Source organism: Apus apus, chromosome 3, assembly GCF_020740795.1.
Source record: "Apus apus isolate bApuApu2 chromosome 3, bApuApu2.pri.cur, whole genome shotgun sequence".
NCBI lineage: Eukaryota > Metazoa > Chordata > Aves > Apodiformes > Apodidae > Apus > Apus apus.
The window spans coordinates 66,232,025-66,254,077 of NC_067284.1; the positions used below are offsets into that span (position 1 = coordinate 66,232,025).

The 22,053-nt window shown below is 35.6% G+C and overlaps 1 protein-coding gene across 1 annotated transcript in view; it reads left to right on the top strand.

Moving 5' to 3' along the window:
• Positions 1–22,053, top strand: part of USH2A (usherin) — a 388,839-nt gene that overhangs the window by 177,512 nt on the left and 189,274 nt on the right. The window contains exons 32-34 of the mRNA XM_051613556.1: positions 13,637–13,796; positions 14,268–14,439; positions 18,837–18,984. Of these exons, the coding sequence (XP_051469516.1) occupies positions 13,637–13,796; positions 14,268–14,439; positions 18,837–18,984 (480 nt within the window). The remainder of the gene's footprint in view (positions 1–13,636; positions 13,797–14,267; positions 14,440–18,836; positions 18,985–22,053) is intronic.

The window sequence follows — 22,053 nt, forward strand, 5'->3', positions numbered from 1 at the left end:
GGTAGTATTGTAATTAATTCCGCAGACCCAGAATGCAGATTCAGCAGGCATGAAGCCAAAGGGCAAATGGGCTGTCTGAGTCTGGTGTTCCTGTATTTCAGCTTCAGATAGAAAGATCTGGTGCACCCGTTGGACTTAATAATACAGATCTGGAGAATTTAGAAGGGAGGGGGGTGGGGTAAGGGTAAAAGCATTATGTTTATTTGTAGCAGCTCTGTTGTATCATTCCTAGTGCAGTGCATTAGTGCAGTGTTAAATAAAATCTGCTTATTTAAAATCCTTTTAAATAGTGTTTAAATATTTCCTGCTGATACAATCTGCTAAAGTAGTTATCCTTGCTACAGATTTCAGTTAACCTTGTCGCAGATATTAAGCCTGAAGCTACACAGACTTTTAGGGACCTTGATTATAGAGCAAAACCTAATGGTGTCATTATAAAACCACAGCTGGACAAGCTTCTGGAGTCCTTGTCCTTTGATCAGATTTGGGTAACACAGCGAGCCAGGAGAGAACTCATGCTAACCCTGCTGGAATTGCTGAGCGCTCAAGTTGCTTGAGTATCTCTTTCTAAAAGTTAAAATGCAACACAAATTATAAAATGAGAGTGATTGGTACCTCCCAATTATAGAATCATAGAGTGTTTTGGGTTGGAAGGGACCTCTAAAGGTCATCTAGTCCAACTCCCCTAATAAGGAGGGACATCTCCAACTAGAACAGATTGCTCAGAGCCCCATCAAGCCTGACCTTGAATGTCTCCCAGGGGTAGAGCCTCCACCACATCTTTAGGCAGCCCCTTCCAGTGATCCATCACCCTCATATTCCTTAACTTCCTCCTAATGTCAAATGTAAATCTACCCTTTTCTAGCTTAGAACCATTACCCCTTGTTCTGTTGTTACATCCTCTTGTGAACAGGTCTTTCCCATCCTTCTTACAGGACCATCTTAGGTATTGGAAGGTCACTATAAGGTCCCCCTGAAGTCTTCTCTTCTTCAGGCTGAACAACCCCAACTCCCTCAGCCTGTCTTCATAGGAGAGGTGCTCCAGTCCTCTGAGCATTTTCATTGCCCTTCTCTGGACGCTCTCCAACAGGTCCACATCCATATGTTTTTTCTAAATGCATGGCCACAAGGGTGTTGAGTCATTAAGCATTGCTTAATTATTGAAAGCATTTTATTTCTTGAAAACAACCAAAAGCTATAATGAGACGAATTTATGAAAAGGGGAATCTTAGATGTTTTCATATGTTTTGGACTTTTATTTCAATGAATCTGAGCCACTTCCTTAAAACTTGTATTTCTAAAATGCTTCTACAACTACTGTCTTTTTCTATTACTGTAAGATCAGACCTTCCTGAGAATTTTTCAGCATGTCTTTTCTTACGTGTGAACAATACAAGCCTGTAATAAGGCCATAAAATAATTGTATATAAGTTTGATTTAAAAAGTATTTGATGGTTTTTATATTGGAGGAGTCCTGTGTTCTCAAAATTTGTTTCCCTATCCTCCTAAGCTACAGAAAAACATATGCAAGTCATAAATAATGTCATAAAAAGTATGAGAGGCATTCTAGGATACTTCCTTCCCTGTTGAATCACTGCCAGAAATCTAACAAAGGTTTCTATACTGATTGCCTAAACTGTTTGCATAAAACTTAATAGCCTTTTAGTCAGTACTGAACTTCATCATGCTTTCCAGTCATCCTCCATGAAATACTGTATTTTTATGACAATCCATATTTGAATGAAGCATCTTACATAAATTGTAGTTGGACTTTGAAAGCTGCTGGGGATTTTCCTCTTATTTCTTTCTTGTCCATGTTTTTTTTATTGTATAAATAGAGTGACAATTTGAAGTGAAGTATTATGGGAAATTCACCTTGTGCATTGGAAAAAATATCTCAGTAAACATAAAACATGTAAGAAAAAAAATCAGATTAGTGTGCTTTAAGTAAGGCTTGGACTCATGATGAATGGAAATGTGGATGATGAACATTGTTATTTCTTCTATGATAGATGCTTTGGTTATACCATGTTCCTTTATTACGGAGATACAGTTAAGTCACATTTAAAGCACGCATATCTTGGTTTCTTGTTTTGTATGTCTGGGTATCTTTATGGCTACATGTAAATATACATCTGAATTTCTAATATAGAAACAGTTCTGTTCAGTTCTTTTGGTGAGGAGTGGTGCTGCATAAGGTCTGCACATTTAAGAGAATAAGTGATCAGGCAGGAAATAGTGAATGTTTACACTGGTGGTAATATACTGCCTGTGTTCTGTATCTGGAAATATATCATTAGCAATTTCTAATTCTAATTTATGATTTAATCAATTTAGTCAATAAGTTCTTTCTGTGAGCATATGTGGTTTCTATCAACAGAGACGCATAAGTATATGAACTTTTATACAATTTTATTGGGGGATACTAATGATATTTTTATATTAAAATTTTTCTAGTTCATATAAATTAGAGTTTGAATCAATCCTGAATAGTTAGTCTCGGCAGCTAAAACATCTCTGCCAACAGTTGAAAACTTTCTTGTTAGGACAGCGAGTGAAGAATTTTGCATCTCCTCTCAGTCAGTGGAAAAGGTTATTCAGAAATAAATAGAGAACCTGGCTTACTTAAAGCTTCTGGGTCCTCATTGTGTACCTTTCCAGGATCATTGGCTAGACTGTGTGAGCTCAAACAAAGGATGCATAAGGGGTGAAAATTTCCACAGTCTGTTCTAGGAGAAATGTAGAGAATGAGGGAAATTATTGACAGTGGAAAGTAACCCATGTTGATACGATACATCAATAGCTTCCTTTCCTAAGTTGAATTTCATACTGACTTCAAGTTTGAAACTATTTATGATCACTTAATGCTAATATTGTTAGTGATTTGTTTTCTGATCAAGGAACAATAATTTAATCCCATTGACAAAAATGTCCACATGTTCTTTATGAGCTGGCATGCTAGCCTTTTCATCAGCTCAAGGATAAGAATTCTCTCCTATGTATCAAAATAATTGTGATGCATTTTGGTATTCTTACATGTTAGGGTAAAAGTATTATTTTCATTTCAACTAATGTGTTTTAAATTTTTGAGATATGGCTCTTGGGATTTGAAACCATTGTTGTGATGTCACACAATATTTTGTAAACTGTGAAATTGTACTGGAAATTAAAATACCTGCATAACTGAAGTGTTTCTCTTAAGTTTACAGATAGATGAAGAGCATAGGAAGCTGAGTCAAGGAAGACTTTAAAGTCTTTAGGTACAGTAAAGAAATAAAAATATTAAATAAATAACAAATGAACCTTACCGAAGAAAGAGAATTACAAGTCTTAACTAAGAAAATAAGTTCTATGGCAGAGATTGAGGCAGAATGGTAGTTAGAACTAGAACATAATGTAAAATATTTGCACACAGGATAAAAGAAAATCCAGGGAACTAAATGGACATAGGTTCAAAATAGTTGAGGGAAATGACAAGGTGACTTCTTCCACCAAAGAGCCTGTCCCTAGTGGTGCCTTTTTTGGAGGTACATTAATCAACACTGCAGTGTTCCAGCCAGAGAACCAGAAAACATTAAAGTAACTAGTCTAAAATCATTCCTTGTTCCTACACCTATCACCAGGTATCAGAGTGGTAATTAAAGGTAGAACTGCTGTGGTAGAACTCTGCAAAATATGTGGCCTTCATGTGCTATGATATAAATTGTGTTTGCAACAGGTATTAGTTTACAGCTTCAGCAGAGAAGCTACAGACATGAATGGACATAGAGATTAGTCTGCTCCTCCAGGAGATCCAACTGGAGCAGCAGTTTGTCACGTTAACTATGAAGTGTAAGGAAGTCCCATTGCTAGTTCTGCATTCTCTTTGTAAGTTAGGCACAAGACCTTGGTTACTCTGGCACCTTCTGAAAGCACTGCCATTTCATGTGACTCATGTCCAGAGTTTCACAAGAAAATTCAGAAAGATGACACCAATACTGCAACATAAAGCAGATACATGCTCAACAATGACTACTAACATATCATGTCTGTTGCTTCTCTGAGAGAAAAAAAATAAGTAGTGATTATAAAATCTAAACAGTCTAGCTGGAAAAAAAAAAGTTGTGGAGCAGTGGGACTGAAAACTATACTGTGTTCTACATACACCAGATTGGAGTAGGGAGAGGGTTGGGATGAAGTAAGAAAGCTTCTTAAGGGTTTGCCACTTGTGAATTATGCATCTCACTCTCAATAGTAAGCGTAAATGCATAATTCTAATCTGTTCTTATTACTTATTTATAACATGCAGTAGAATGTAAATTCTATGCCTCCTTTGTACAAGCTTAGTATGCCACTTAAGGTATGCAGATATCACAGGGAGCCTGCGTAGGCAACTGTCTTGGTGTAGCACACTGTTGCCAATTAAAGGGCATAAACTTCAAACAATAAATTAAACTAACTTCCCAACCCCTCCCTCTCCCCCCATTTACAGGAGGAATATAGACAGGATGTAAGAAATAAGGGAGAGGATCAACAGATAAGAAGAGCCTTCATCTTGAAATAAACTACTGTGCATTATTATTATTTATGATAGTTACTGTTATTAATAAAGTATATGTGGGATAGAGAAAAAGCCTGCAACAACCACTGAATTTATGAGACTGGGGACAGATGCATGCTCTTTCTTTTATATCGCTGGCACTGATCGATTTGTATTTTTCCCTGATGATGGTTTATGCCATTATAACTGTTTGGTGGCTCCTTACTATTGAGTTATGGTTGCAAAGCACTTCACAAATGAGAACAAGCCTCTAAACATTATATCCTAATCTGCACATCCTATAGATACACCATAATACAGAGCAGCTGACTGCATCACCTGTGATCTGTGTACCCACAAACATGATTTATTCTGGTAATCCCAGTTTAATGCATCACATCAGATTGTGGCAGTTATGTTATCTGATGACATTACTGACACTACATGACATAACTGTGTAGTGCAACATGTTGAGTTGAAAAAAAACTTCAAGCTTTTCAGGATTTTGGGTCCTTTTTGTTTTTTCTGGGGGCTTGTACGTGTTTTGAAAATTAATATAAAGCAATAAAACTTTTTTTTTTTAAAAAGTGGGGGGGGAAGTAGGGGGGGTGTAGAAATCCCAGTAATATTCCCTAACAGCATGTTGACCATATGAATGACTCAACAGCTGAGGCTGATCACTCTGGTGAGGAGAGAGTGGAGCAGATAGAAGCACAATTTATTTTCCTGTGCTGATAATTCTGTGTCCATCTGCAAACTAGCTCAGCTTTTGTAGTCAAACAGACTTAACTTGCTATAAATTGTCTTCTTTAGGAACAGAGCTCAGAAGCTGAGTCCTCCTCCTAGCCTTGTTCCAGCACTACAGTAATGTTTTAGCAAAACCCTTTATTCTCTGACTATAATTCAGATCTACAGAGCTGTTCTGGTCCAGGGAAGGTGATAGTATCTCTTCTACAGAAACTCTTAAATCACATGGTGCCTTGCCTGGATAGTGAGAGTTGTTCTCTAATCATCTTGCATGACTGCTACTATACAAAATGGTGGAACAAGTTACCCATAATGGTTGTAAAATGCATATACAGCTAGATAAAGCTCTTAACCTATAAACTGCTAATCTGTAACTTCCAATTGATACCAGTTCAAACATCCATTGTAATTTTTTTTTTTTTTAGATTCTAATTTTGAGTCTGTATGTTGTCTCCAGTTTCTGCTTATTTGATGATTTTTTTTGTGTTGTTGAATATTTTGTTGATTAAAACAATTGTTTTGGGGTTAAAATGGTATTTTGTGATTTAGTATGCATATTCAATTTTCATAAGTAAAAATATAGTAGTAAAACTGTTTACTTTTTGTCAAAGAAAATATTTATTTTGGACATTAATTTCCTTCCTTCCATCCCTCTTTATCTCCCCATAGGCAAAAAACTTAAAATATAAAATAAAATACAGTGTTGCAGAGTTCTAAGTAGTCTCAGATACAGAGAGAAGTATAGAAATCTTTCAGGACACTGGTCCACAGATTTGCAGATTACAGTGATGCTTATAAGAAGAATTTTAAAAACATGATTTTGCTATTTATGTCTATTCCCCAGAACTCAATTTAAAAAATAAACCTGAAACTTCTTTCCAAAAGTAGATATTCCATTATTTAGGTGGGATGAGTTTTTCTCATTCTGCAATTCTGCTTTCTAAATTTATTTGATGTTCTTTTTTCTCCTGTATTATTGAAAGGGACTTCATGGGAACACAGGTTCCTAATTGCTTTCTATGTAGCACTTACTACCTTATATACCTATATGGTGTGTCATCTTTGTTTCCTTTTCTCAGTTTGTTTTTTCAGCCTCTCTTCTTGAGTGTTTGTAAGCCTGTTCTTTCTCACTGCTGTTTTTCAGACAGACTTTATTTCTGCACTCTGCAATATATGCTATGCCAGATAAGACTGCACTATTGATTTATACAAAATGGATAGTAATAGTTCTTGTATGACTTACCATATATTCTTATATAACTTAACATCTTACTGGCTTTCCTTTCTATAGCTGCACATTCCTATGTGCTCTTCAGTGGGTTGTAAAAAGAGTGGTCAGGCACTTCTCTTACAGTTCACATACAGTTAACTCAGCATCACATGTATGGTGAATCTGAATTTTGTTTCTCCCGCTGCAGCAAGCTCAGAATTACTTGGGAATGCAGGATGTACTTCTGTTAGTGAGCCAATGGGTTTTTGGGCATAGTCATGTGAGTCCAGAGTAGTTCCAGTTTTACAGCAGCAGGTATCTGAGATGCAAATTTGCAAGGTAGTTGCCTAGTGCAAATGTGTTTTCCAGATGTGAACATAAAGTTGAAGTAATACAGAAGTGTGGTGTGTTTGTGTTGGTTTTGTTTTTTCCTTCTTTTTCACTATTTGGGATTGATATATACTAAAACTCTTGTCTCTTTGAGCTGATAGCAGTACAGTGACTGTACTGGAAGCCTTCATGAGTGGAAATTTTAATTTAAATCTTAAAATAGGGCTGTGTCAGATGTGCAAATAAATTACAAAGAGAGAAATAAAACCAAGATAGTGATATTGGTATGACCACAATTACTTCTCTTCATGTGCCTGGTAAAAATTAATGTGCTCTGTCCTCTTTCTGTTTTCTCCGCCTCTGACCTTCAAACTCACCTTATTCGTACAGCTGTGATAAATGAAGTAAACTAGGAAGACAAAGCATGGTGTTAATTCTGGTAAACAAAGATGTAACTTGAAAGTTCATTAGGTTCATTTGATGATGAATTTTTGCACTGACTGGCTATGTGTGAATTTGGGAGGAAGAGAAATCTTGAATAAAAAAAAGCAAACAACCCCAAATGCCTTTGGATTTTTCTGATAGTGGTTAAGGATGATGGTCCAGGGAAACAGTTTAGGGATGTCAGCATTCAAAGGAGCTTCATGCTTGCAGCATGATTTGTCTGTGATGAGTGCCATGAGATACGTTTACAGTCAAACAAGGAATCAGGTAGATCAGTTGGAGGTAAAGGATTAAAAGAGAAGTTTCAATGGCCTTTTCTGATGTTTCCCTTCAGCTTTTTTTCTCTTCTAAGCAATGTAGTATATGGCACTCCACATTATGTGAGTTTTCTTCAGCTGGGCACCTTTAGGATTTGAAGCTAGTGTGTCCTAACTGGAGGGCAAGCTTTTGCCATGGAAAAGGAATAATATGCATGTTTAATTAAAAAAAACCACGTACTTGCTAGGATAAGAGTAAAATGAATAGTTCAAAAATAAAAAAACACAACCACAACAACAACAAACCCAAACCAACAAAAAACAAACAAACAAACAAAAAACCTCAACCAAACAAAAAAAAGCCATAACTATCAAGAATGGAAGCTAATGTGGCCTTTTGAAATGGCCAGGATGAAGCATAAAACGTGTCCTCAAAGTACATGTGTTTGGGCTGATAAATGACAGAAGTGTTTTTCTTACAACAAATAAGTGTTGTAACAGCATAACCAAGAGAAACTTACCAAACCTGAGAACAAATATACTTTATAATATTTGCTGTTGAAACATAATCATATTTAAAAACATTTAAGTATCTTGAAGCTAGCACTTTTCCAAAAGCAGGGCTGTAGTTTTACCATGACCATGTAATAAGTCCATTAGTTGTTTGAAAAGATTGAAAACTTAAATTGTTAAAGATCCTTTTGTTTCACATTTGTGCCAATTTTTTTTTTCTTTAAATAACCTGTTCACTTTTTTTCCAAAGTCTAACATGACTGTAATATTTTTTATTCTCCCATATGATAAATGGGATTGTTGTCTGTTCTTTAATTCTTCAGAGGAGGCCTGGAGGTTGTACCTTTCGTGAAATCTTCTGAAACATTTACACCTCAAGTGGAATGAAAATTTATTCCTTTATTAATTCCTTTATGAATTTGGAGACCCAGAAATATTTACTGCTGAGCAAATAGTCTTTAAAAAACATCAGAATTTGTTGGCTAGCTAGAAGCAAAGTTTTTTAGTCCATATGCCATTGTGTCAAATTCTTTGCTGGTTAGAGAGCAGAACAACAGCTTATGGTGTTCCTGAAAATAATTATTTTTGAACCTGAATTTATTTCTCTCCCTCTATTTCTTGCCCTTGGTTTCTGGAACATTCTTAATTATTAATTAATATCCAACAGATGCTGCTGCTATCTTGGAAGATAGCTGTTTCCTTCAGTGGCCTAGTTCCACATGTGAAAGGCCATTCACTGCTAGGTTATACAGCTGGGTACATGCTCACACCATTTTCTTGGGCTTGATTGAATTGCCTGAAGTTGGCGAATAGTGTCGTTTGCCATGCCCTGTTTTTCCTGAAACGTTTTCAAGGGAGTGGTGAGTATGGTGTTGGGTTTACAGGAAAACTGAAAAAGGTGCAGCATTCCCAGAAAATATTTTGTATCAGTGATGGTTCTTTAAGAGTCAATATGATTAAATTATTGGTGCTTTTAAATACAGAATACAGGACATAATGTACTAAAAGTTATATATGAGTTGTTGCTTGCTTTGAGAAAACAGTGGAAGGGAAAGAACTGCTAATGATGTCTGATGGAATGAGTCTGGTAATACAATTTTGGCACCTCCTTCATGAATTTATGGGGTTTTTTTGGTAATGTATTAAAATCAGATGGGGACATTGTTGTATTCGGTGATGCAGATTTGTGGTCCCAAAGAGTTTACCGTCTAATGAAATATTAAGCTATTGTGAGTTAATTTAACAAACTATGAGAAGGAAGGAGAGAAAACAGAATAAAGATGTGAGTAAATGAGCTGAAGTAGTCATACAGTGTACTTACATAAATAACATGGTGAATGGAATTCTTTGGAAGTTTTTAATCTTCATACTCTCTCAGCAGGTTTTCAGTCTGCTTACAATCCCTTCCTACAGTGCTGCCATATTATTTTCCTTGGAATATAGCAATGGGATAGCTATTGTCTCAATTATTTTCCTGAGAGAAACCATGTGGGGTTCCTTACACAAGTTAGGTTTCAACTGAGTTGTTAAATCTCTAATTTCAGGGTAGGGTTCTTTTTTTTTTCTTTTTTTCTTTTTTTTTTTTCTTCACTCTGCTATGTTTTTCTTCTCTACCTTAGTAACATCTCTCACATTCTGTGCTAAAAGTAGCACTGTAGTGTTGCATATTATCTTTCAATGACTACCCATTAAATTTGATCAAATCAAAGTGAGTGTTCTTATTGACCATGCAAACAGGGTCATTCTTCATTCTTTCTGTCTCATGCATTGATTGTGCTATCAGCACCTATGCTGGTGGTTATTAGAAGCTGGATATATACTAACCACTACAGTTAGATTTACCATGGTATTTAAGATAGTTGCCTTGGTTAGTGTGGGAAGTTCCACATATAAATGTAGTGGTATGCAAATATCGATTTTAATGAAAGGTACTAGAGTTAGCAATCCTCTTGCTGACATATGAGTTACAAATTAACTTTGTTTGTTTGGCTTTTATTGCCTCTGAGGTCAAGGAGATGAAAAGGCATGTTGATCCCTTCTCTCCCTGCCTTTCCCTTCCCTCCCTCCCTTCAGGCCCTTTTTCTTTGGTGAAAGCAAATAATGTATTTAAAACAGATATGTGGGGGTTTATTTTAGTTTTCTTCTTTTGTTCTGGCTTTGACATGAAAAATGCAGAATTATTTTGCTGGCTATTTCCTACCTTAATAGGATGATTTGAGGGAATCTTGCACCACCAAGAAAGCGTCTATTTTCTGTGCTCTTTCGTACTCTTTGCCCTTCTTAGTAAGGAAATAAGTACAAGAAAAAAATCCTGAATTTAAGTTTTTTCTCAGAAAACCTCTATAATTTTTAAGTTTAATGCTATTTTGGTAAGAAATAAGTTATTTAAGAGAGCAGTTATTAGAAATTTGCAATAAGAAGCATTTGATATTATTTTAAAGTAACACAGGGGACTGGAATTGTGGAATGCATAGGAATTGAACCTGAACAAGGAAATGTGTAAGACAAAAAAATCCAGTGAGTTGAAAAGAAAATAATTCTCTGCTTATTGGGTTCATTTTGTAAATTGAGATCAATGAAATTCTTCCAGCAACAGCATGAAATCAATTATAAAATAACATATAATTAATGCCCTATATTGTAAATTATAGTTTGTTTGACATTAATCACTGAGTTTTCCATGCATGGGGATGCATTTTCTTGTAATGCATTTCTGAATAATACTTGTGGATCTATTTCTAATGTGCTTGAGAGCGATCAGTTTTTCATGTCTACAATTGCCTACACTTGATCTTATGCAAATCATGTAATCAAGCAAATGGCAAACAAGGCATTGTTGCTAGAGGACCTTGACAAGCAGTGGCTTTGTAGTTTTAAGAACCGCCTCCCTTCTCATTCTGATTCATGTTTGTATCTTTAGTTGTTTGAATCCATTGACCCATTATTAAATGCTTTGAACTTTAAATAGGAAAATATCTGCCAAATAGATTGTGGCACATAATTGCATCTATTATGATGTAATATTATTTTTATTGTTCAGTTTGTCAGTTTCTGATTCTAGCATTTACAATTGCTACCTACATTATATTTGTGGCTTATCCAAAACTTGAAGTCTGTGGAGAGATTTTCATTGACTATGAAGCTCATGCTTTCAGTGACATTCCTAAGTCTCTACTTTCTGTATTTTCTTCTTCTGCTCCCAGTAATTTCATTTTTTAAAATCGCCTTTGTCTCACCAGAATCTTTCAGATTCCATTGAAGCTTTCCATTCAGCATTTTTTAGTCAAAATACATTGCCATTATTAAATCAAGATGAGGAATAAAGATTTCATTTGATGCTGGTGACGTTGCCTTTTCCCATTTTTTGTATTTCTTTTTCTTTTGTTTTTTTTTTTTAACCTCTCCTTCCTTTCTTTTTCAATGTGCCTATCAGTTGATCATAAAGGATCTTGCTGTATTTGCATTCCTTGTTATTTTTGTTCTTTTAAACTTTGCCTGTTTCCCTGTCTTATAATTTTGCTTTTTCCATTCCAGGCACTGAGACACACAGAGTATCTAATAGTCTCTTTCACTTTTTCAGGGAGGGAAATATAACATTTTTCCATCTTCCATTCTCTTCATTCTTGACAAAGTTCCTCCCTCTTCAAATTTAACTAGGTATTTCCAGAAACTCATACATGCAGGTGGTCTCATTAGCTACAGTTTTAGAATTTCAGTGCAAGTGATTTTTTTTTTTTTAAAGCTATTCTTTGATGAGGAAGAGATAAATAGCCCTCCCCAAACCCATCCCAAATCTATGGAGGAGGCAAACAGTGATCTACCATAAATATATGGAAAAAGAGTTACCCACTTTTTCCTCTTCTCCTTTCCTTTGTGTTATGTTCACTCTGCTAAGCGGAGCCAATTTTGACCTAGAGGGAAGAATGTGTATTCACTGTTCATAAGGATATGGATTAAATAGGTGTCATGGATTGCTTTCAGTTGTTCATTTTAGGATTGCTAAAAGTAGAATCCTTCTGCTCACTTGTTTGCCCACCCAGAACATGGAGTGTGTGATACTTGTCCCACAGACTTTGATCTCCATCTGTACTTTTTGTGGCTTCCCTGATGGCAGCTACAAGGAACAAGGGATCCAGGAAGGTGTACAGAAATGTGGGCAATACAGTCGGTGCAGTATGTGTAGATTCATTTGTTTGCTGAGCCAGCTTGAGCACCTGCTCTGGAGTGTGCTTTCCCCCTCTCACCCACATAAGCACTGCTTAACCCTGGTAGAATCAGCCCCATTATGTTGATTAAACATGTCACTGTGTTACACGCATTCACTTGATGATTATTATTATTTTTTTTTTTTTTAGTTATGGCATTTTTGTTTTTAACTCACACTTTGCCATGTGCTCCATAGAACAATAACACTGCATTTTCAATAAAAATGCACTAGTTCATTCTCTCCTCACACAATGGAGTAAATCAGAAAAAATTCCATTGCAGCAAGGGTTGGAAACATCACATGAGGGGAAAACTAATCAGAAAGAGTTGGTTCTACTTTAGTGATGTCTTTAACAACCAGTTGCAATTTTTGAATTTGTGCTCAGAATTATTTTTGTACAAAATGATAGTTTGATAGTATTTAGCTTTCGAAACATGAGCATTTGCTACATCTTGCAAAAATGAAGAACTTTTCTGGCTTAATAAAAATGTATATCTATAACATACGTATTTAACTTGTATACCTTATACTGCTGCCAAAACCTCCATAGTAAATTCCTTCTTAAAGGATTTGCTCATTAAAACCTGTGATTTGTATTTTAATAAAAAAATGGAAAAGGATTAGAAAATTACGTCTGCATGACTTTCCTACTGTAATTTTTCCTTTTTCAACATTCCTTTATTAGTATAGTGAAGACTATATGAAGGTAAAATTTTTTTAGAATATTTATTCAGCAAAGTTGCTACATTTTATTCACCATTTTCTGCAATAATTGAAACTCAAGATAGCTTCATAATAAATGAATTTTTAAGAATTGTTTTGCTGTAGCATTAGACAGGTATTATTTACTGAACTATTTACTAAACATTTAGAAATGTTTGAGGTTCATGCAGCTGCAGACAAACAGGCAAAGAGAGAACAGATCAGGAAGAGTGTGGCAACAATGAGCTTCCTTTGTGTTCATGCATGTAGTTAAATCTTCATGGAGTGAACCATGATATGCCTTGATGCTTGACATTCATGTATCATACAGCACAATTTTTTTTAAAAAAATATAATCTTGCTGTGTTAATGGACCTGTACTTGGTTTTCCATTAATTTGATTTGATTTGATTTAATCATCTCAAAGGTGTTCATTTGCCACTTTAGCAAATTGGTATAGTATGTAGCACCTAAGAGGCTAACATCTTTGTTTTATTTGGATGGTGTATGTTTCAGTGTAAATGTACAATGGGGTCATCTCAACTAAAGTGTGCTCTGTAGATCTATTAGTAGTAAAAATTTGCAGTTATTCGCCATTAATCAGCCAGCACCTATTCTTTCCTCTGGAACTCACTACCCTCTGAAAGTGATAGAAAAGCAAGGTAAAATTAATATACAAGTAAATTAATATTCCTTTCTTGCCCTAGATTTAGCTGTTTTTACGCCACACCAGTTCCTGCTCACTGCATGCACGCTTGCTGGCTGTACAAACAGTTCCCAGGTCACCTTGTTTACAGCTCAGCTGCCACCTTCTCTCGTAGACACCCCGGTCCTGACTGTTTTGGATTCTAGAACAATATATGTCCAGTAAGTAAGGATTTCTTCTTTCCTGACAACACAATAGTGCATCAGTTTATTCAAGAATTCCAGTGAGTTAAATCAGGCGAAGGGTTTGTGACATAAAATTAAATTTATTATGATTAAATGCATAGAAGTGATTAGTTTAGTGGTTCCGTGAACCTTCTGATTATCGCTTGCCAACTTAATTTCCATTTTGTCTTTACGCAATCAGTATAACCTACATATGGGCATAGCCTCTACAAACTTCAGTGCAGGAAATGTTCTGGTGTTATGCCTGTTTTGTAGCCCCTGCTTTGTGTGTTACTGTAATAATTTATCTGTTGAGTACAAATACTGCATTAGAGGTATGCCTTAGATTTATTTTGATGGTTGTTTTCAAATCCTTAAAATAAATCCTACAAAGTCACCTAAACAAAGCATTTTTCAGTACAGTCTGAATCTTTGCAGTTCTTAATCATATTTTGGTTTTACTTGCAGATGGAAAGAACCAGTAGAAGTAAATGGGATCCTAGATCGCTATATAATTTATATTGCAAAGAATGAGCGGAATTTTACAAAGTGGAATGTAATCTATAACAGCACAGAACGTTTTCTGGATTTTACTATTCGACAGCTTTTCCCGGGTACTGAATACCTCATAAAACTAGCTGTAAGTTTTAAAGATGTGTAGTAGAGGTGCAAAATGGTGAAAATGATTCTGTTTTGTTAATATCTTAAATACTTAATGGTTCATGTGTCCACTTTGTTTAACCTCTTCTTTCTCAAACTGAGGTGGCTGAGTCATCCTGAGCAACAGCAGGTGTTCTGTTTCAAGACAGGCCCTCAAAAAACATGTATGTAATTTAAATATAGGTTTTTTTCAAGCATAAGTCAGATGATAACTAGTAGAGAAGTGTCTAGAAATATGAGAGTCTTAAAAAATGCCTCCTGCCCCCAACTTGCAAATATCAAATGTATTTGAAAACATTTACCTTTCATATTTTGTTCCATGATAACTTCTCTTTCTTCATACATCTGTAAGTAGAAGAGAATAGCAAGGAGAAAAAATGTACAGTTAAAATTGAAGTTTGTTTATTCAAAACATTTTAGAAGACCTTGATGTTTTCACTGCATTTCTTTATCATTGGTTATATTTTATGATGAAATAGAACAGCTACAGCTCACTAACAAACCTGAAAATATATGGATAAAAGCATGGGATTATCCCTTGTTTTAAGCACACTATTCATTTTATAACAATACCTATATAAGGATATTTGTTTTGATAAATGCCATAGAAAAATATTCTGCTCTTGATTATGAATAAATTTACATTTATGTAGACTCGGTATGCATTCATTTTTTCTTAACATGCACTTGAATGTTCTAAATATTTTACCACAAAAAATAAACTACCTTCACGTAATGATAAGGATCTGACTTGAACTTGAAAAAGCAAGGATATTCAGTCTAATTAAATCTTAGATTAATGTTGAAATTAATTCATTTGTGCCTAGGTATTTCAGCATGGTGAATTGCATAGCATATAAAACAGCATGTCCAAAACTAAGGCAGTGTTTCACCCAGCATTTTATGCCTTTAAAAGCAAGCAGGACTATCAAAAGAATTCGTGGTGTCCTTCACTGTGCCACAACTCTTCTCTGCTCCTTCCCAGCTTCTGTGCCTGGGGGCACAGGGGAGAATTAACAGCAGGGATCTGGAGAACAACTGAAACTGCTGCTTTTGCTGCCTCTGCCTTGGGATATGATTAAAACAAAGTCTTGTGTGGACTTTGTTTTTACTTCATCTAGATGTGTAGCTTTTCTAAAAGTTACTGAACACATTTATAAGAACCTTTGATCTTTGTCTTTTATTTCTAATTTATTTTTATTTTTTTATTTTGGAATTCTATTTTTAAAGATTTGTATTGCATCAGTGGTAGCCAGAAAGTAAGCAAAGAGAATTTCTTCTGATGATTATGAAGATAACCAGATTTACCTGGATAAAATGCAACAGCCTGTGATAGGCAGGTTAGCACTAAATGTCCTTGCTGCTTTGAAAATGGCAAGTCTAAAAGTGCATGAAATGCTCAGTATCTTTCAGGTGTGCTAGCTTTCGCAAAACATTTTGAAATCATTGTATTTAGAACTTACCAAACTAGTTTGAGGAGAACATAATAATAGAGATTTACAAGTTATGAAGCTTAAAAGTGGCCAAATGTTATATTTGATTAGGGAAAAACAAGCAAAGTCAACAAAAAGCTCCAAGTCAAAACCACAAACCTGGAAAGAAATTAAAACAATTAATGTTTCACATAAAATTTATTCTGAATTTCAATAAAACTTTTAAAGTAAAAACAGCAATGGATTAATTACCTTCAGAACTGGAAACTTAACTAAATTCTTCCTTTTTTGTTAGAATGAAATATTTCTATCAACCTTTCCCCCCCACCTTGTTTCGCAGGTAATATTAGGATTTTTTGTATCTATGCAAAAACTGGTTTTGGTTTATATGGGAAATTAGAGGTTGAGTTATCAAAAGTTGCAGCTCTAAACACAGGAATCAGGATCCTCACGAGCAGAACTTTCAGCATGTGAGAGACTGCTGGCATTATTTTTTTGTGTGACAGATTCATATAAGTACCTTAAATAAAGTTTACAAAATATTTATCTGTGAGTGTTGTTACCAATTTTCAAGATTTATTACTGTTCAACGTGTAGCAATTGTTCTCTAAAATTAGTGCAACAGCTTTTATAAGCCAATCTAATGCTTCTTTCCAAAAGTCAGCTAAGAATTCTTAAGGTCACGTCTCTGTGGATTCGTGCAAAGGAATTTGCTTTTGCTTTGTTCATGCTCTGAACCAGGTGAGTATGAACCAGGCCAATCTGAAAGCAAATCAAAAGCTGAAAGGCTGCATTTGGCAACTAGGGTGGCACACCTGTTTATATGACTTGCGAGCTTTCATGATTTAACTTTTAAGCTAGTATCTCCTCATGGGTGTGTTGTGTGCGTAAACTAGCCTAGGTGCTAGCTCGAAGGGTTTCTGCATGGTGTCTTTTTGGGTCTGTCCCTAGGCTCTCTAGATGCTTTGGTATTTTTGCAAATTTTCCCTCTAATCTGTTTCTCAGTGAAGTTCAGAGTGGCACAATGCAGCTTGGTCTAGATGTAGGATTTCATAGCTTTGAGCATCACTGGATGTGATTACCAGAGTCCCGTCAATGTCCAGTCTGTTTGGATACACTGATCTAAAATCTCACTATTTAAAATGTTGATGAGCTTTCTTTTACTGAATTTCATTAGAAGAATCAGAAACATAATGCCCCAACAACTTGCCCAACAAGTTTCAGAGATACAAAAAATTGAGCTTCATGAAATCCAATAAATAAATGAAGAGGAAGGCTGCTGTTACTGGGCCCTTGAATGAAGAAGCCCTGCACTGCTCAGGAAGGCTCTGAGGACTTTGGTTAGCAAGGCAGTAAGGAATGCATGAGGAAGAAGTCTTTCAGAGTTGGTCTTTTTGGCTTCTTCAAGAAGCCAGTAGAAGAGAAATCATTTGAAGAATAATAGGATAGTCTACCTTTGCTGGCAGAATAATGTTATTAAATGTTTTCCTTATCAAAATGCTAACAGTTATCTGAGTATCTGTCTAAACTGACTTTTTCATTTTTTTAAACTATCACATTCACAGTACATGCTGTTTTTGGATGTTCCCAAAACTGAGGTTGCATTCTTTCTTCTTTATCTGATAGCCCAGACAGAACACAGGGAGTCATTCTGTAGTTGTGTTGAGAGTGTCATTTCCAACGGCATCAAAACCATCTTGGTGTATAAACCAGGCTCCCATATACAAACAGTTCTTATTTTCACCTGTTGGGCTAGTATACACTTTTGGAGTGGGGTAGGAGCTGCTCTCTGATTTAGTAGACACTGGGAAATGGGATACTGAAGCTAATCCTTTCAAATAATATACACTAGATTGAGATAAACATTTTATTCCTGGAGATCTGGACAGCAGGGTTATTTCTCCTTTGTGTGCTGACGATGCAGAGCAGGCTATTTGTCCACTTCAGCACATGGGCAACTCCTAAAAACACAGGTGATCCCGTAAGTTTTTATTAACAGTACGTCTGAATTTGACTCTTTATTGAATTCAGGGTTTGATTTATTTTATTGCTAAAAAATGAAATGAAAAAAAAAAACAACCAATAAACTAAAGAGAAAATTAAACCCAGTACAGACTTTAAATATTCTTGTATATTATTTTAATTCTCTAAGAACTGTCTCTTGTAATTGATCTTAGTGCAAGTCATCAGAAAACCAGTACAAGTAAGGACCATAGCCGTGCAGACTTGTGTTTGAGCCTGTAAAACTTTAAAAGCCCGTTGTTTGGGGTGATATGCACGTTTTCTTGCATACTGTTTTAATGAAATCTTTTGTTTCATAATCAAGCAAAATGTAAAAATCATGTAATCAGTCTTTTCTGTTAACCTAGATACTTTGTTATCCATAAACATGTATTAATAAGCATTATATATTGATTTATAATAGAGTGTTTTTTCAGTATTTCAATTGCATCTGCACACCACTTTGCAGTCATGAAGTGCTGATGTGTCTGCACAGCATTTTTTTTCTCATTGACTGATCACTGAGAGTTTAAGTGCATTGCCAGTTGGTCAGTATATTCTGTGTCTGGAACTTGTAAGAGGTTTTTAGTCGATTTCAAAAGAATTTTGCACTGTAAATGATGTATATGGTACTTCAATTTTCTTTACTGCAGCTGCGAAAGCAGTGGGAATCTAATTGTGATTATGGCTCACAGTCAAATGCAAAGTGCTGCAAGTCAAATATTAGTTTGAGGTTTTAGCTATATTATACCTAAAAATTAAGTATGAGTAGCACACGTTGTTTAAGAAAAGAGGCAAACAAATCTAAGTAAAGGGTCTTCTGAGGAAGTCAGACTTACTGTGGTTAGATATGTAAAAATTATAAAACTTTAAAAAATAATAATTGTTAAAAATATTGGTGTTAAATTGAAATATGTTTATTTGTTTTGACTCTCATTTTAAGGCTTGCACTGGAGGTGGATGTTCAATAAGTGAAGCTAGCACAGCTATAACAGATGAGAGTACACCAGAAGGTGTTCCTGCTCCAAACGCCCAGTCATATTCATCTGACTCCTTTAACATCTCATGGACTAAGCCTGAGTATCCGAATGGTAAGTGAACTCTTTTAGCCTCAAGTTAAAAAGATGATTAGTAAAGGTAAATTAATATTCTAAATGGCAGCTTATATGTGGTGCTTAATTTTTAATGATCATTTTAGCACATAAAATACCTGAGATAGTATCATTGTCTGCAGCTAGGCGATTGTGGTTTTCAGCCTCTCATACAGTTTCAGTGGCTCAAAAGTGCTCCCTTTTGATAGTTCTTGTGTACTGCATCTCATTGTTTAATGTTTTCCAGGACAACTAAGCTGAGGAATACACTTTATTAGAGCATATCAGTCTAGGATGTTCATTTCACCCTCCAGTAAAACATCAATTTCGTTTACATTAACTGATATGTAATAATAATTAGACTCTTTTTCTATGTAGTCATCTGGAAGGTGTACATTTCTATGGCTGTGGAAGTTAAAGAATATACTTTCTTTTGTTTAGAAATGTTTTCCGTTGTGAAATGTCCATGTGTAAAACTTTTAGAAAAAATTTACATTTCTAATAGTGTTGCACAGTCTTGTATGACACTGGAATTCACTTTGATTTTATTATCATGTGTGTAACAGTTTAAATCACAGCAGAGGAAGCTAGGCAGAAATTAATTAATTTAAAGTAACAGAAATGCTTTTCTTCATTGGTTTATCATCGTGATATACATAAACTATTTCCCACAGAGGTTTCACATAAATTTTCTTTTTCCCCTGCAAGATTTTTCTCTGCTTCCAACTGTGATAGAGCACATCCTACCTGTACAACTTCACTACAAAGAACTTTAAATGATTCTCCAAAAACTGGTGATTATTAAGCGACATATATGTAATATTTCTGTAAGGTTTTACGTTACTTCTAGAAAGGAATAAGAGTACATCATCTGCTGTTAAATAATGCATTTGATAATTTATTGGTCTTTGTATGGGAATCATACTGGAAGATTTTTGCCTCCTAGTCCCTTAGAAATCCTCTAACCAGGTTTCTAAGTCCCATCAGCTTATATTGCAAATGCTGAAGGGAAAGCAAGGAGGAAGGAAGAAGAGCGGAAGTTTGTGTGTGTGGTTTAGTGGCTGAAGGCTGAATAATTTTCAATGAAATTGGCATCTTTTCCATGTAATAGTTCATGTGAGGACCTTATCCTCTTATCCTTGCAGTGTGTGGAAAAAATCCAAATAGTTTAGAGAGTGTTTTAACTAACCATATACATAATGTATTTATATATGCATATCAACTGCACAGGATAAAGACCTATACTTTGATAAATACATTTCCACAAGTTTCCTGTAAACTAAAATTCCTTTACAATAATTACAAGTTGAGAATACATGACTGAATTTGTACCTTGTACCGTGTTGTTAATAAAATATTTACTGTGTACTGCTTGACTTTCCTTTCAAGTGCACTAAATAGGTTGCTGGGAAACAACTGAAGGTGTTGGTGCACCCGCAGTAAGTTTGCAGATATCACCAAGTTGGGTAGGAGTGTTGGTCTGCCTGAGGGTAGGAAGGCTCTGCAGGGGGAACTGGACAGGTTGGATCAATGGACTGAGGCCAATTGTACGAGGTTCAGCAAGGACTTGGGTCACAACAATCTCATGCAACACTACAGGCTTGGGAAAGAGTGACTGGAAACTGGAGGTTTCAACAGCCTCGATGCCAGCTGTGTTCACCTTTATATTGGCATTTTGAACAATCCATTTAGGTAATTAACAAATTTGCCATATAGCCCACTCCTCTGTAATCCTGAATACATGCTGTGTAGGCCTCCTGTGTGTGTTTCTCCCCTTAAAAAATATTCTTTGGTATTTTCACATCTTCTCACTATTTGAAGCCCATAGAGAATTTTTTCCCTTGGGATTGTTGTTATTTTTGGGTTCTACGAGGATACCATGCATGTTGCTGTTAAGGGGTTTTCCTGAGGATGAGAACTGGTGGAAGTGATTCAGTGAAGTCAGCTGCCCCTGTCCTGCCTCTCAGGGAAAGACTGCTGCTTTTCACCTGTGAGCTCTTTCTGAGTGGATAAGAGTTGAAGAATTGTTATGTCATTTAAAAAAAAAAAAAAGCTCTGAAACTTTTCACTGAGCAACTGCTTAATCAGGAAAACTTGCATTGTTGAGAGACTTTATTTTGTTCATTCTCAGCATATCTTTTGGGCTGCCTGGTGGCCACGTCATTTATAATCGCTCTCTATGTCAGTATTTTGAAACTGTGTAGGCTGAAAAATATCTTAGTTGAGAAGACTGAAATATGAGAAACACCAGCAGAAGGAACTGTCCCTTTCTTACTTCAGCATTTTACTTGTGTATTCTCATAATCAGAAGTTGTAATGTAGCTCTTTGTTTATTTCTATTTTTTTTTTCCCAAAAGGTAGAAAATATTTTCCACTTCTGACTTAATTTGTTCAAACTTGGTGAGTTTCAGTCTATTAGGTGTAAGTAGTGCTTTTTGAAATTACTGAACTTGGGTTTGTTTCAGGTGGAAACCTCAGAATTACAAAGATTTGGATATCATAAATTGTCACCTCCTTAGTAGATCTCTGGGGCCATTCCTTTACCTTCCTCCTTCTTTATTGGGATAATATAGGGCAGAAACTACTGTGCATTTCCATGGGCTCAAGAAGTGTTTTAGCTGTTGCTGATGTTAAATGGGTGTGTAGCCTGACCAAGGTTTGGACAGCATAGACTATAGTATGCTCCCTTGATATATGTGGAGTTCAGCTGCTTGTCACCAATTAGAAAAACATAAGGGCGGTTAATAAGCTACACTTAAGGCCAAAGCTGGCAAATAGAACTAAAGACTAATAGGCTTCTTCATAAAATGCTGCAATGGGAGGAGTCAAGCTTTGAGATAAAGGACCTTCTAGAGGTCAAAGGCTAATGTTATCCAAATGTGGATATTGAATTTCTGGGCTCCATTTTTAGTGAATTCAAGTCCAATTTACATTTTATTGTGTAAAATTTTCATTTCATATAAAATGGGAAAAGATACACCTAGTTCTTTGTTGGAAGTTGCTCCAGAAATGCCATTTAGGTAGCATATGTAGAAAGAAAGACATTTGGAAGATGATACACTGAATATA